General features: G+C 27.6%; 1 protein-coding gene across 3 annotated transcripts; it reads left to right on the top strand.

Annotated features, from left to right (window-relative positions):
- The first annotated feature begins 332 nt into the window (after positions 1-332).
- On the top strand, positions 333-12,227 carry LOC149890729 (transmembrane protein 135-like). 3 transcript variants are annotated; one of them, XM_090081162.1, is made up of 14 exons: positions 333-677; positions 1,087-1,214; positions 3,027-3,153; positions 3,478-3,543; positions 4,323-4,369; positions 4,472-4,513; positions 4,747-4,827; positions 5,005-5,099; positions 6,248-6,327; positions 6,818-6,881; positions 7,137-7,213; positions 7,456-7,554; positions 7,820-7,887; positions 11,185-12,227. In XM_090081162.1, the coding sequence occupies exons 1-14, from the start codon at positions 534-536 to the stop codon at positions 11,279-11,281; spliced, it is 1,215 nt and encodes a 404-aa protein (XP_089937288.1). In that variant the 5' UTR covers positions 333-533; the 3' UTR covers positions 11,282-12,227. The 3 variants fall into 3 exon arrangements, with proteins under 3 accessions (XP_089937288.1, XP_089937289.1, XP_089937290.1); XM_090081163.1 differs by having other exon boundaries at positions 336-869; XM_090081164.1 differs by lacking the exons at positions 333-677; positions 1,087-1,214 and having other exon boundaries at positions 3,026-3,211.
- The last annotated feature ends 885 nt before the right edge of the window (positions 12,228-13,112 follow it).

Raw genomic sequence — 13,112 nt, 5'->3', positions numbered from 1 at the left:
CCCTGATATATTAAAAAATGTGTATTGTCTATTACTAGACCCTAATTAGTTTATTTCAATTGTATATTTTATTAAACACCAGCGTTTTCCACCCTCAGGCCTTAAAGGGTTAAACTATCGGGTTTTATCATATATAGATATTGTTCTTCGAAAATTATTTGAATGTTTCTGAATTTTTATAACTCTACAATAATAAAATTAGAAAAAACCTGTAACGATAGTCGTTTAATGCTCTTCTTTAAAATGTTACATATAGGATTTCCTTTCCTTTTTGTGTCTTCGGATATTATCTCCCAGTAATCTTATTCAGAAAAAAGTTTGGATCATAAATTTACGAAGCATGCGAATCCCCCTTTTAAATCGTGTTAATTTCGTACCAGTTTGGAACAGCTGTCATTTCTCCATTTGCCATTAAAAACCGAAACTTCTGATCAGAATTTCTATCCTATAATGGATTTAAAATACCTTTCTTAATGATATTAACAATATACATATCAAAAATAAGAAAAAGCTTTAAATAGTATATAAAAAAAATGGCTGGCATTTTGTCTAAATCAATATCTTGTTCATGCCATGAAATTGGCCATACATGGGAAAAAAGTTGCTCTCTAAGTACAATCCAACTATTCTATGACTGTTTTAAGTATGCTCTCAAGGTGTATGCACCATTATACGTTGTAAGTTGAATAAAGTATCTCAAGGTTAAAACACATCTACAGTTAAAGTTGCTTAGATTTTCCTTATACCCAATGAAAAAATCATGTGTGTACAATGCTTGAAGCAACTGAAATATAAACACAATGATCGGGGTTATAGCAATCTCAGCTTTGGGACAATTAAAACACTAGTCCAATAAACCATTATTTTTGGTATTTCTATGTTTCCTTATTGAATTAGAGATTTTCTATTTATTTAGGCAATAAATAAATCATTTTGCTTGACAGTCAAAAGCATATTGCAGCTTGTTTCTTGTTTTGATTTTTATAGCTTATTTATGCAATTATTTTTAAATTTATCATTTAGTAGTTTTTTGCTTTATCTCATTAACTAGTCTATTAACTTTTGTTTTTTTAATTTACTTGTCAGGTTTCAGCAGTGTTGAGTGGTAAAGGAAAAGAATATTTCAAAAAGAAAATTTTCAGAGATATTTTGCAATCATCAGTGTTCTTAGGTTCAAGTGGAGGCTTTATGATATTCTGCTTCTGTGTGTTTAGGTACGGCATTTTGACTATTTTTGATTTTATTTCTGTTAAATATTTCTTTAGGATATTGACCAAAAAAGTGCTTTATTGAACTACTCAGAGTTTTACTTTACTAGTTTCTGTTTTTTTGAAATGCTTAAAGCAATTGTGACAAGAAACATAAATTCCAAGCAAACTAATCTTAAACAAAAAAACTACATGAAAAATTTTCAAAAAAATTTTTTACTTATCAAGTAATAATATAAATGTTGAGCAATTACATTTGTGTTGGTGCTGAATTATTTAATTTGGTTATGATTATTTTAGTTATTGTATGAGATCATACATAGTTTATAAATCCTTGTATTAATTGATTGTGTAATTGTCTTGATTATCAAAAACATTGTAAACTACAATTTTATCAAAACAGAAAAACACTTAATAAATACACTATCACAGGTTCTTTAGGATTTAGAGGTTGTTTTTTTTTTTTTCTAATTAAACATTTTGATTTCTATTGGATATTGTAGTTTCTGTAAGAAAACAATAAGACTAATTTGTACTTGGTTTTGTCTATCATGTGCTTAAACAGATTTAATCATCATTTAGATTCAGTTATGGATTTTTCTAAATCCATTACTGATGCACCTATGAATCTTATTATTATGTTTCAAAACATCACAGTATTTATCGGTTCAAAATAATCTAACAACTGTCTTAGTATTTAACTCTGAAACTTTCCATATTTTGTTCTTAAAATTGCTAATAAAAAAAACTATCAACCATAAATTTTCATTATGATTATAAGTAAGGTTGTTATCTTCTTAAGACTATTCTAATTTTGAAATGAAAATCTCTCACACATTTTCCAGCACAGCTAGCATTAGTTATTGTTCACTTGAATTTCCTGTTTACAAATGGCAATAGTCTAAAGTTTACCAGAAAGGGATAATTGTAATTATAGCCTGCTTTGTGTTGATGATGTAGATGTTCAACTTACAAAGATAAATCTTCAAAAAAAATTTATTTTATTTGTTATTAACAGAAAAACAAAACGCTAATGCTTAATATGGTTTGTTGCACCTCAGTCTATGAAGAATGATTATGTTCCTTTAGGAAAGTAAAGTAAAGTTAATTGCTTTTGTCAGCTGTTTTTTGAGCTTTTTCTCTGCAATATGCTGTTGTAAACATCCATGTGAGTTTTATTTACTTTAAATATGTTATCTCCTTCCTTTGTAAAGGTTGGAATGCAAAAGGTGTCACAAGTTAATAGAGTTTTTTTTTTTTTTTTTTTTTTAATTTTTAAGTTATTCATAACCATAGTATTTTACTCAATCTAATTAGTTTTGACTTATTCTGTTATTTGAGTTTCAAACTCTAGGAAGAATACTCTTTGGTAGCACCAAATAATGTAGCTTTTGTGTTGCCATTACCTCAAAAACATGATAGTACAGAAAGAATAAAAAATATAATTTTTTGAAAAAAGATTTGTTTCTTTTGATGAAGTAAACTAAATCAGTATAAATTTGGAGGAATTGGACTTTAACTTATGGAAAGTTTCAATGTTAAATGTAGCTTACAATTAATTATTGTGTTCTAACACTCTGTTAAAATGTTTCCCATTCTGCTTTGGCATACTTTTTAATCTTTATAATAGTCCCATTAAATTATCAGATGATGATAGTTGAGCTCTTACTTTTTATTCTTACTGAATCTTTTTAATAGCATGACAATTTCAATGCTATGATAGTTCTGTTATTAACATTTTTTTTTTTACCTTATCATTCATCTTCAACCAACTGATTTATTATTTTAAATGTCTACTGATTGTCTTTTTTAAATTAGGAAATTACTGGGTTCCTTTAACATACTCTCAATTGGGTTTCTGCCAGGAATTATTAGTTCATATGGTGCAATACTTATTGAAAGGAAATCTCGAAGAGGTGCACTAGCTATATATATGCTCAATCAGGTATATAGTGCCAGCATCTTTTGGTATAAGAAAATTACACTCACAGATGGTATAATGGGTATCTTTCTGCATAAGTTTTCAAACTTTTTTGACAAAATTTTTTTAAAAGTTTTATATTATTTGCTAACATCTTTTTTAAAGAGCTAAATTATAAAATTCTTCTATGTCTTAAGAGAGTGGCTGTGTGTTTTAACTTTTATTAATGCAACAACAAAAAATTTACTTCAAAGTACTCTTGGTTATGTAATAAAAAAATAAAAAAATAAATTTATTTAAGTTTTAAGTGAAAACATTTTCTTTAATAAGAGTTATATTTTGCTTCAGGCAGTGGAAACATGCTATAATATGCTTAAAAGTTCTGGATATGTAAGAGATCTTCCACTTGGAGAGGTTAGTTCAAAGAATTATAATTTTAGTCTATTATTAGATAATATTATAATAATATAATAATATAATAATATTATGATATAATAATAATGGTATTATGATAATATTAATTAATAATATTATTATATAATTATAATATTATGATAATATTATGATGATATTATAGTAATATAATAATATTATGTATTTTATGTAGAATAGTATTGTGCCCCATTTGCTTAATTCTTTTATTATCTTTTTTTTTTTTTTTAACTATTTTGTTTGAACATCAGTTCAGAAAATTTAATTTATCATTTTTGCTATTTTTGGAAGGCATCGTATATCTAAAATGTTTTTAAAATTTCACACAAAATACATTTAACTGAACCTTTTTAATGGCTTGAGCAACAGTGTTATTGCAATTTTTGTTCAGTGATATAAAAGATTCATTACTGTTTTTGCAAACAATATACACAGAAGAACTTTTCTAAATAAAAAACACAAATTTATTTTTACTTTCCAAAAAAATCCTTCAAAGGTATCAATATACACAGATGATCGAGTAACTAATAATATATAGTAATGCAAAATTTTAACACATTTTAATTTTGTCCAAAAGAGTTATTCAATTTTTATTACTTTGATAAAGAACACCATTAAAACACGAGTTTAATCATAGTTCTGTGATATATATTTTTACTTACACTCAACTGACTTTGAAATTATTTATTTTTTGATGCTCCGATTATTTCTATTTTTTTGCTGATATTTATGGAGTAATCAATTTTTATACCTTTGTTTAGGTATTTTTATTTGCTGGATCTCTTTCTGTTACTATGTATTTGTACAGGTTAGTCTTCTATATAATTTTTAATTTGTATAGGTTTTTTTTTTTTTTTTTAATTTTGGTTCCATATTAGTTGAATCTCTGATTAGCTTTACCATTTTTTAGATCAAATAACTTACCAGATGGCTTTGTCAAAGATATTTTGCAGTAGGATATTTTTGACTTTATTAATTTTTCAATTAAAAAATTTTGTAATAATTTCTAAACTTTTCCATTTTAGTAAAGACTGGGTTCATATAAGGATAACAATAAACTCTTACTTTATTAATCTCCTAAGAATGCCATTTTATGTTTTGATTGAATCTTTATTTTTTATTTTTTCATTTCTATAAAAATGGTATAATAACTAATGATGATACTTAAAACCAATTTTACTTTAGAAAACTTCTTGGTGAGAGGAAAACAGATTGTTCAATTATAAGCAGCTCTCCTAAAGCAAATGTTGCTTATATTAAAAAAAGGTTAGCATTTCTAATGTTAAAAAAAAGGTTAGCATTTCTAATGTTAAAAAAAAGGTTAGCATTTCTAATGTTATAAAAACTTTTTTTTGTAAAAGAACAATTTTTTAGTGACTCCATGTGATCAGAAGTCTCTTAAAGTCAATATATTTTTGATTTCTGATTACACACTTTTTTCAGCTGTGAATTGGCAGGTAAAGCTTTCCTTGCAGGATATGGTTTGCAAGCTTCATTTAATCTACTAATGGCTATAACTCAACTATTTAAGAACCCTAGTAAGTATTCTTGGTACTTTTTTTTATGTTTTAAAAACTTTTTGAAATTAGAGCCAAAGTTTTACAATTTTCAAAAGTAGCTTATGAGTAAATTCTTAAATTAGGTATTAATATATGTAACATATGTATTAATATATGTAACATAGTGTATTATAATTTGTAATAAAAATACACAAACTTCAAATTTTTACAAAGGTTTAAATAATTAACTTAAAAACAACCAAAAGACAACCAAAAGGCAACCAATTAATTATGTAAACCAAGATTAAAAAAGACAATAAATCAAATATGATGTGAAACAAGATTAATAAAAAAAAAAAACCAATCAGTTAATCAAAGTTATGCAGAAAGCATTCAGCCAACACTTAGCTAAAATCATCCAAGCAATAGATTTTTAGCATTTCAGTTTTACATCCAGGCTGTTGTTATCTGACTTAAAGTGACACAAAAAAAATGTCCGTGTGGTACCATTTTTTAATATTTATTTTGGTTTGAAAGTTTCCTGTAGTTTCTAACTCTAAAATTAATTAACAATTTAAAAATGTTTAAACATCCAATAACTTTCATAGTTTTCTTATTTTATGACCAAATGTTAAAAAAGTGCATCTAAGTTACAGCTTGCTAATCATTTCAAAGAAGAAATCCAACCCACATAGAACAAATTAGTTTATCTCTTTGACATTTTAACATTTTGTAGAAAGCATCCAAACATCAAAATTTGGCATAATATACATTGATAGATGAAAAGACTTATTTAAAATAATTAATGTAATGAAAAAAAATATTGATATACACATCACACCTCAATATGCTTTTGTAACATCATGTTTTCAAACAACATTTTCTCAGTTTCATTGCTTTGGGACTGGATACTTTGTTAATTTCTACATCCAGTTATGATGTAGATAACCAATCAATTATGATGTTAAATAAGATTAATAAAAAGGGGTAATTTAATTAGGCAAAATATTTTTTGGATGGGATCTGTTTTTTGGACAACAATTATCTCATAAAATAAATATACTTAAAAGTAACAAAAGAAAATGTTTTTCAGATTAGACAGATTTACATAAACAAAATTTTTGCCTAAAGCGGTGCTAAAACTATAGTTTTGACTGTATAAAATCCAATAATACTTCAATTTTTAGGTCGGTTAATCAAAATAATGTTATCTAAAGTAAATTTTCAAGCAGGAGCCTTCCTTGGCAGTTTAGTTGCCTTATACAAGGTTTGTAGTAGATTTTGTTTTGAATTTCATTTGCTGTAATTAACTCTTAAATAACTTCATTTCATATAATAGCTACTATTGTAATATTTACAAAAAAGTGCGTTCAGATTTAAGAAAAAGATAAAAAGACTAATAAAAGTCGTTTTTTTTTTAAAAAAAGATTTTTTGTTATTTTTAGCTACTTATGTTACAATCTGTTTTATTTTCAATTGATCAATTGATTTCATAAGTTGAAAAACCTAAATATCTCTAATTTTTAAGCATTTCAAATATGATTGGTTTAATAAATTTTGAATGAACTGAATTAAGTTTGTTCCAAAAATCTCATGGTTAAAAAAAATTTCGTGATTAAAACCTTTTTCTGTTACTTGTTTTATTTCTAATAAAAGATAATTGTAAATTAGAATATTTTTGCTCATAAAAATGGTTTACAGAAATATTGTTTTTTTTTTAAAGTAAATTTTGTTTATGCTCTTTTTCTCTCATAAAGTTTACAGAGAAAGCTTTGTCTCAATTACAATCAATCAGCACACCTGCTAAATCAGCAATTGCTGGTATAGTGAAACAAAAGTTTGTTTTTTTAACTTTATATTAACTTATATTAACTTTGTCTGTTTTGTAATTTATAGTAGATTTGGATATTTTGTTATTTCTAATAACTAATTTTATTTCTAATAACTAGTTTTATTTCTATTAACACTTTTTATTTCTATTAACTGGTCTTAATTTCTATTAACTGGTCTTAATTTCTATTAACTGTTTAGTTCTTTTTTTGTTTTGTTTTGTATTCCTTAGTAATTTTTTTTTAGGTGGTATAGCTGGGTTTGCTATGCTGTTTCAAAGAAGTTCTTACATAGCTTTATATTTGACAAGCAAGACCATTGAGGTTTGTGGCTTATTACAACAAGTATAGTGTGTTTTTTAAAAGTAGAATGATTTTAAATGTTTATATAAATGTTAATAGTTTTCATCAAAAACAAGTTTTTTTTAACCTCTACTTTGAGGAACAATCTTTGTTTACATTCTATAGTTAACTATAGAATCTAAACAAAGATTTTTTCTAATTTTTTTTGTAAAAGTTTTAAGTAAGTAAAATATAAAGTAAATCATGAATTGAATTATTTTTAGTCTTTCTATATGAATGGAATCAACAAAGGAATCTTTCCCTATATAGAACATTTTGATTCTATATTGTATGCATTAGCTACAGGGTTAATGTTTCATGCAGTATGTATATTATATAATTTTTAAATTGGTTTTTCAGTTAATCTTATCTCAGTCAGCTTTTATGTGAATCTAAGTTGTGTTTGCAGTGTCTATTCACAGTTTTTGTTAAAATTCAGCATACAGCATATTGGCATTCACACATATAGATGCATATGATAGTGTACTTCAAACGTCATAACTAAGTAATGAAAGATAACAGTTTACTAGATCTAATAAACGTGTTTTACACACACAAAAAATAAATTTACTTGTGGTTTTTTTTTAGGCACTTATTCAGCCTTTGTATCTCCGACTAACTTATTTCAAGTTTCTTGTTCGACTTACAAATAACAAGTGAGTGGTTTATTATTTGATAATATGTATAGATTTAATGATATTTCCAGAATCAAACAAATTTAAACAAAATAGTTATATAGATGAGCCACTTACTTGCTAAACCAAATAAAATCAAATAAAACAAAATGAGGAGGAAAATGTTTAAATGATGTGCATTGTTTTTAAAGGGAATTTCAAAAAAGCAAAGTCATTTAATGATATATTCACAATTAAAGGAATTTGAATATTAAATTATTTCAGAATTAAATAAATTTGAATATTAATTTTAAATATAAAAGTAATAAATTTAGCTCTGGCACCCATCCATTCTACTCCTGGTTTCAAAAAAAATTTGTAGAAAAATTCAAAAAGCCATTTTAATTAATTTTAATTAAAGGTCTTGAGCTTCATTTTTTATTTTAGAATTTTGCAACCAGTAAATGACATTTAACTATTTATTCAGACACATATCTTTGTAGTTTTAATGCTTAAGTTGATTACTCATTTGCATTGTTCGCATGATCAGCTTAATCATATCTATTCTAAAATTTCTATATGAGTAAAATTTTAAACCTCAGAAGTCAAAATGTCTTGTCACTACTCATGTCATGTCCAAGTATTGCATCATTGTTTCATGAAAACTTTCAAATGAACTAGTTTCACTTATTTATCACTGGAGCTGGTATGTGCTAGGTTTCATTTAGTATAGTCAGCAAATTGGAGTCAATGGTCATGAATAACCTAAATTCAAGTTGATCCTTGTCTTTTGTCAGCTTTTTGTTGAAATATGTGTATCTCAGTAGTTGTCCCATGAGTCTGAAGTCATTCAATGAGGCCTCAACAGCAAGTGATACAGTCATCCAAACTCTCAGATAAATGGTAACAGAAAAGGTTGCAAGATCACAAATTTCTTTTTCTTTTGAAGCAGTCATCTTGAATTGACTACATGACAACCGCATCTTGATTGCATAAATAATTTAGGACATCCATCATGCCTGGGGGCTTGAAATCTAGTTCCACAAGTAAACTGAAGCAAACTTTAGGATGTCAGAATAAAATGTTCTCACTAAAGTTCCATCAATTCATCTGGCGAAGCTACTAGGAAGCTGTCACAATTCATAAACTGATGGTGGTCTTTGAACCTTTTCAATTGCCAGTGCCAATTTAACTCTTTTCAAATGCACTCTCAATAACTAGCTCCATTCTATGTTGGCAACATGCCAAATAAAAATGTTTGTTCAGTTTTAGCTCAATCAATAAATCATCAGAAGGATGACTTGTATTAGAAGCTGTTTTATTGAAACACAATCCTCCTAATTGATCTTCTACATCCCATTCTTTCAAATACTGAACTAATGCAGATGCTTGTGCTTCACCTCTGATGAAGGTTTTGAAACACTCATCAACTGAATCCAAAACCTGATATAAGGACTGGGAGACAGTCTATATGTTAATCAGATGTCAAAACCTTCATCTGTTTACCATTCCAATCGATAGTTATAGACACATTTGTTGAAAGCTCTAATAATATATTGTGTGATCTGGTGGGTTGATAGCTTGCTCTAGCATGCTGTATTGGTTTCTGATTGATGTTCAACATTCTCACATTGTGTCTAAGGCCAAGGACGCCACTTCACTCATAACAAAGTTGCGTTTTTTTGATGAAGTCTTCAAAAGCAGATGTACATTAATTTTTTTCATTGTTTCTGCTGGGAGTTTTCTTTTCTTCATCTATACCATCTGTTTCACATGCATTACTTGAAACAGATAAAGAATCAGCTTCTAGAAAAACCTGGCTCAAACAAGCTTCCACTTTTTTATGAGATCGTTTGTGATGTTTTTCTGCTTCCTATTTGTCCAGTACTCCAATGGAATCTAGTTGACAATTTTGCCTCTTAAAAAGAAAAATACACTGTCCTCTGGCATTTTAGTCATTGTAAGTGCATCCCAATGGGAAATGTCAAACAAATTATGAAGCTGTTTCAGGAATTCATTCTCCATTTTAAGTCCTGGAGTTATTCTCCTTTTATGCTTCAAAAGGCTTTTCCATTCAGTAAATATTGCTTCCAGCTTCTTGATGCATTTTTTGGCTGTAATCAAAGCAAACACTGATTGGATTCCCTGTTGACTAGCATCTCGAACTGTCATTCTCTACTTTATGGAGATTCAGAAAGTGACCAAATGCTTGACAAATTGATGGTAGCTTCACACCCAGAATCTTATGCTGATATGAACTGATTATGTAAACATTTACTTCTCCTCTGGTTTCCATTTTAAACCTTGAAGCAAAAATATAACTAATCATTATGAACAACATTGATTAATTGATCAGCTCACTGAATATATATATCAGTACAAGTTACACAATTATTGACTAAAAGTTTTTTAATAGTTACTTAGGTAACAAAATTGCAAAATTTTTTAGTAAATTATAATGCTGATTATTACACTAAAGCACACCATTAAACAAATGAAACTAAAACAATCATATTACGTAAAGCGATGTATGGTATGGTATGGTATGGTATGGTATGGTATGGTATGGTATGGTATGGTATGGTATGGTATGGTATGGTATGGTATGTATGTATGTATTTATGTATGTATGTATGTATGTATGTATGTATGTATGTATGTATGTATGTATGTATGTATGTATGTATGTATGTATGTATGTATGTATGTATGTATGTATAAATGTATATGAATAAACCAATAAAGTTTAACTATCTCCTTTTAACTAAATTTTACAGCCATAATACTATTGTTTATAATATTAAAAAGCTTTAATCCGGTTAAACCAGAAAAATGGTACGAATTAAATAATACTTAGATGGCGTTATATGTAATCGAAAGTTTGGTTTTAGTTTTCAAGTAAATTAACTTTTAATCTGGCAAAATAAATTTAAGATAAGTTCTTTTATCGTTTGGGAAGTAATGTAGTGCCAAAGTATTTAACACACGATAATCGAAGCATCATTAAAGAATTTTTTAGGTCTTAATCACATAGCATGTTGAATGCTTGACGATGCTTGATGGTTTTACGCTTGTCTCAGTTGTTGATAAACTTACTCATTATAAAATACTCCATCTAAAAATCTCTGCTAAAATTAGCAGCACGTAGTTTGCATTTGAAAACGATCCTTAAATAACATTTATTAAACTTTGAAATGTCTTTAAAGAAGCTGCTTCCAAAAGCACTCTTATGTGCTGTGTGTGATTTTTAATGTGCTGCTTCTGTTTGTCAAATATTTTAAATTCCCTTTATTATTTCAATATAATTATATGCTTGACTGACTGCCAGAATTATTTTAGATTTGCTGGTATAAATCGTTTCAAAATGGAGCCATTTGGACTCGATAGTTCAAAAATCGATCGAATGGTTGCTGATGGTACCTTTAAATTTAGTTAACACTATTAATGTCGCTATCAATACCGTAAACTTGAGAAAAAGAAAAAATATTCTTCTGCATTTTTTAAAAATACTTTTACTTCGAAAATGAAGTTTTGGGGCTTTTAGCATTTTAAAAGTTTAACGGCTTTTTATAAATTTTCTTATGTTTTAACATTTTAATTTTTAAAATTTAACCTTTTAATTTTTTTTAAAAAGTTTTTTGTTTTTTTAAAAAAGTTTTCTTAAAGGGATTAAAATGAGATCCTACTGCACAACTCCATTATTAATCAACTATACTTCATAAAAGTGAAAGGCAGCTTTAATATTAGATCTTCACTCTCTGCTGAATGCAAACCCTCATCAGTGTCTAAAGTGATTTAGAGAATTTCTGTGGTTTGGGGCTAATAGCTTAGCTTTCTGCCCTTTCCGCAATTCTTACATGAGTGAATCAAAATTTATTATTAGTTTATATTTCTCAGTCATTCACGCTCCTGTTAACTAGGCACTAGATAATCGGTATCGTGTCAGTCGATACCGAGAGGGATGGTTTCGAATAGTGTGGTTTCGCTTACAGGAACAAGATGGTCGATAACGAATCTCGGTTCTCCTCTGGTATCGATACGATAACCAAAATCGAGGTCACGCAATACTGGTATCAAAGGTATCGTCTATATCGGTATCGTTTCGGTACTGATTATATCGTTTGGTATCGCTGTTCGGTTCTTCACGAGAGTTTATATTTTATTTTTATAAGCAATGAGTACTTTGAAATAGTAAGTTTATATAACCACTGAAAGTTATGTAACTCACTCATAGTGTAATTGAAATTCTCAATGATCGTGTAGTATCGTTTGACATACTAATCATTTCATGTTTTATATGGTATCGCAATTTTAATTTAAGGTATAAGACCTACTCGAAAATTTTTAAATTAAAATAACTGTTTTAACAAAACAAAAAAAAACTTTTTATTCTGAGAAAGAGCTTGATAATAACATTTTAAAAATAAAAAATAATTTTATTAGTCGTCATGGTTACCAATTAAAATGGTCAATGTTCAAAAATGTTTGTGCCACCCCGGCCATACTATTTCTTAAATAAAACATTCACAATTGTACCAAATATTTTCAGTAGAAATTTCAATTTAAAAACAGTTACTTATATGGGCGTGAACCAGGATCATATAGGTTACTTTTTTGGTCATCTGCATTTTTCTTTTCTTTTTTTTTTTTTTTTTTTTTTTTTTCATCCACAAATAACTTTTCGTTGCATTTTGATGCTGTCTGCTTTTAATATTCTGCAAAAATTAGATGCTTTTTGTTCACCCTTGGAAAGTATATATTCCAGGAATCATATTTATCTTTTCAAATAAAGGAACAGTTGCTTTTTTTTCCGATATTAAAATATGAAACTCCAACTATGTTCACGAAACATACTTTGTTTTGGTTATGCGCTGCCATATCATCTCATCAAAACTTTTATTTTGGTTCTGGGTCCATGAAAGCATTTTTTTAAAGAGTTCTTCTTGAGATCAATATATATTGGTTTTTAATTGAGTGAACTGAGAGTTGTACCTGATTTGTATGTAGAGGTTTTTTTAAGCTTTGTCCTGTTTATAACGACACCAGCTATTGATACCATCAGGGCAATAAGCATGCCAGCTATTTTCAACTGACTAGGCTACATGAAACAATGTTGCAAGGATGGCTTCACGCATTGAATAAATTATTCTATTATTTTAGAATTCCATTTTTGTGTTGCAGTTAGGGCACCAATTGCATAACATTGAGTTTAATCCTTTTTTTTTTAGAAAAACATTCTAAAAAGATTTAAATCAGATTGTAGACAT

This window comes from Hydra viridissima, unplaced genomic scaffold (genome assembly GCF_058129835.1).
Source record: "Hydra viridissima isolate aposymbiotic clone 2 unplaced genomic scaffold, HvirCarnegie_v1 scaffold_3, whole genome shotgun sequence".
NCBI lineage: Eukaryota > Metazoa > Cnidaria > Hydrozoa > Anthoathecata > Hydridae > Hydra > Hydra viridissima.
The sequence above is the reverse complement of the archived record's forward strand: the minus strand, read 5'-3'. Positions and strand labels throughout refer to the sequence as shown.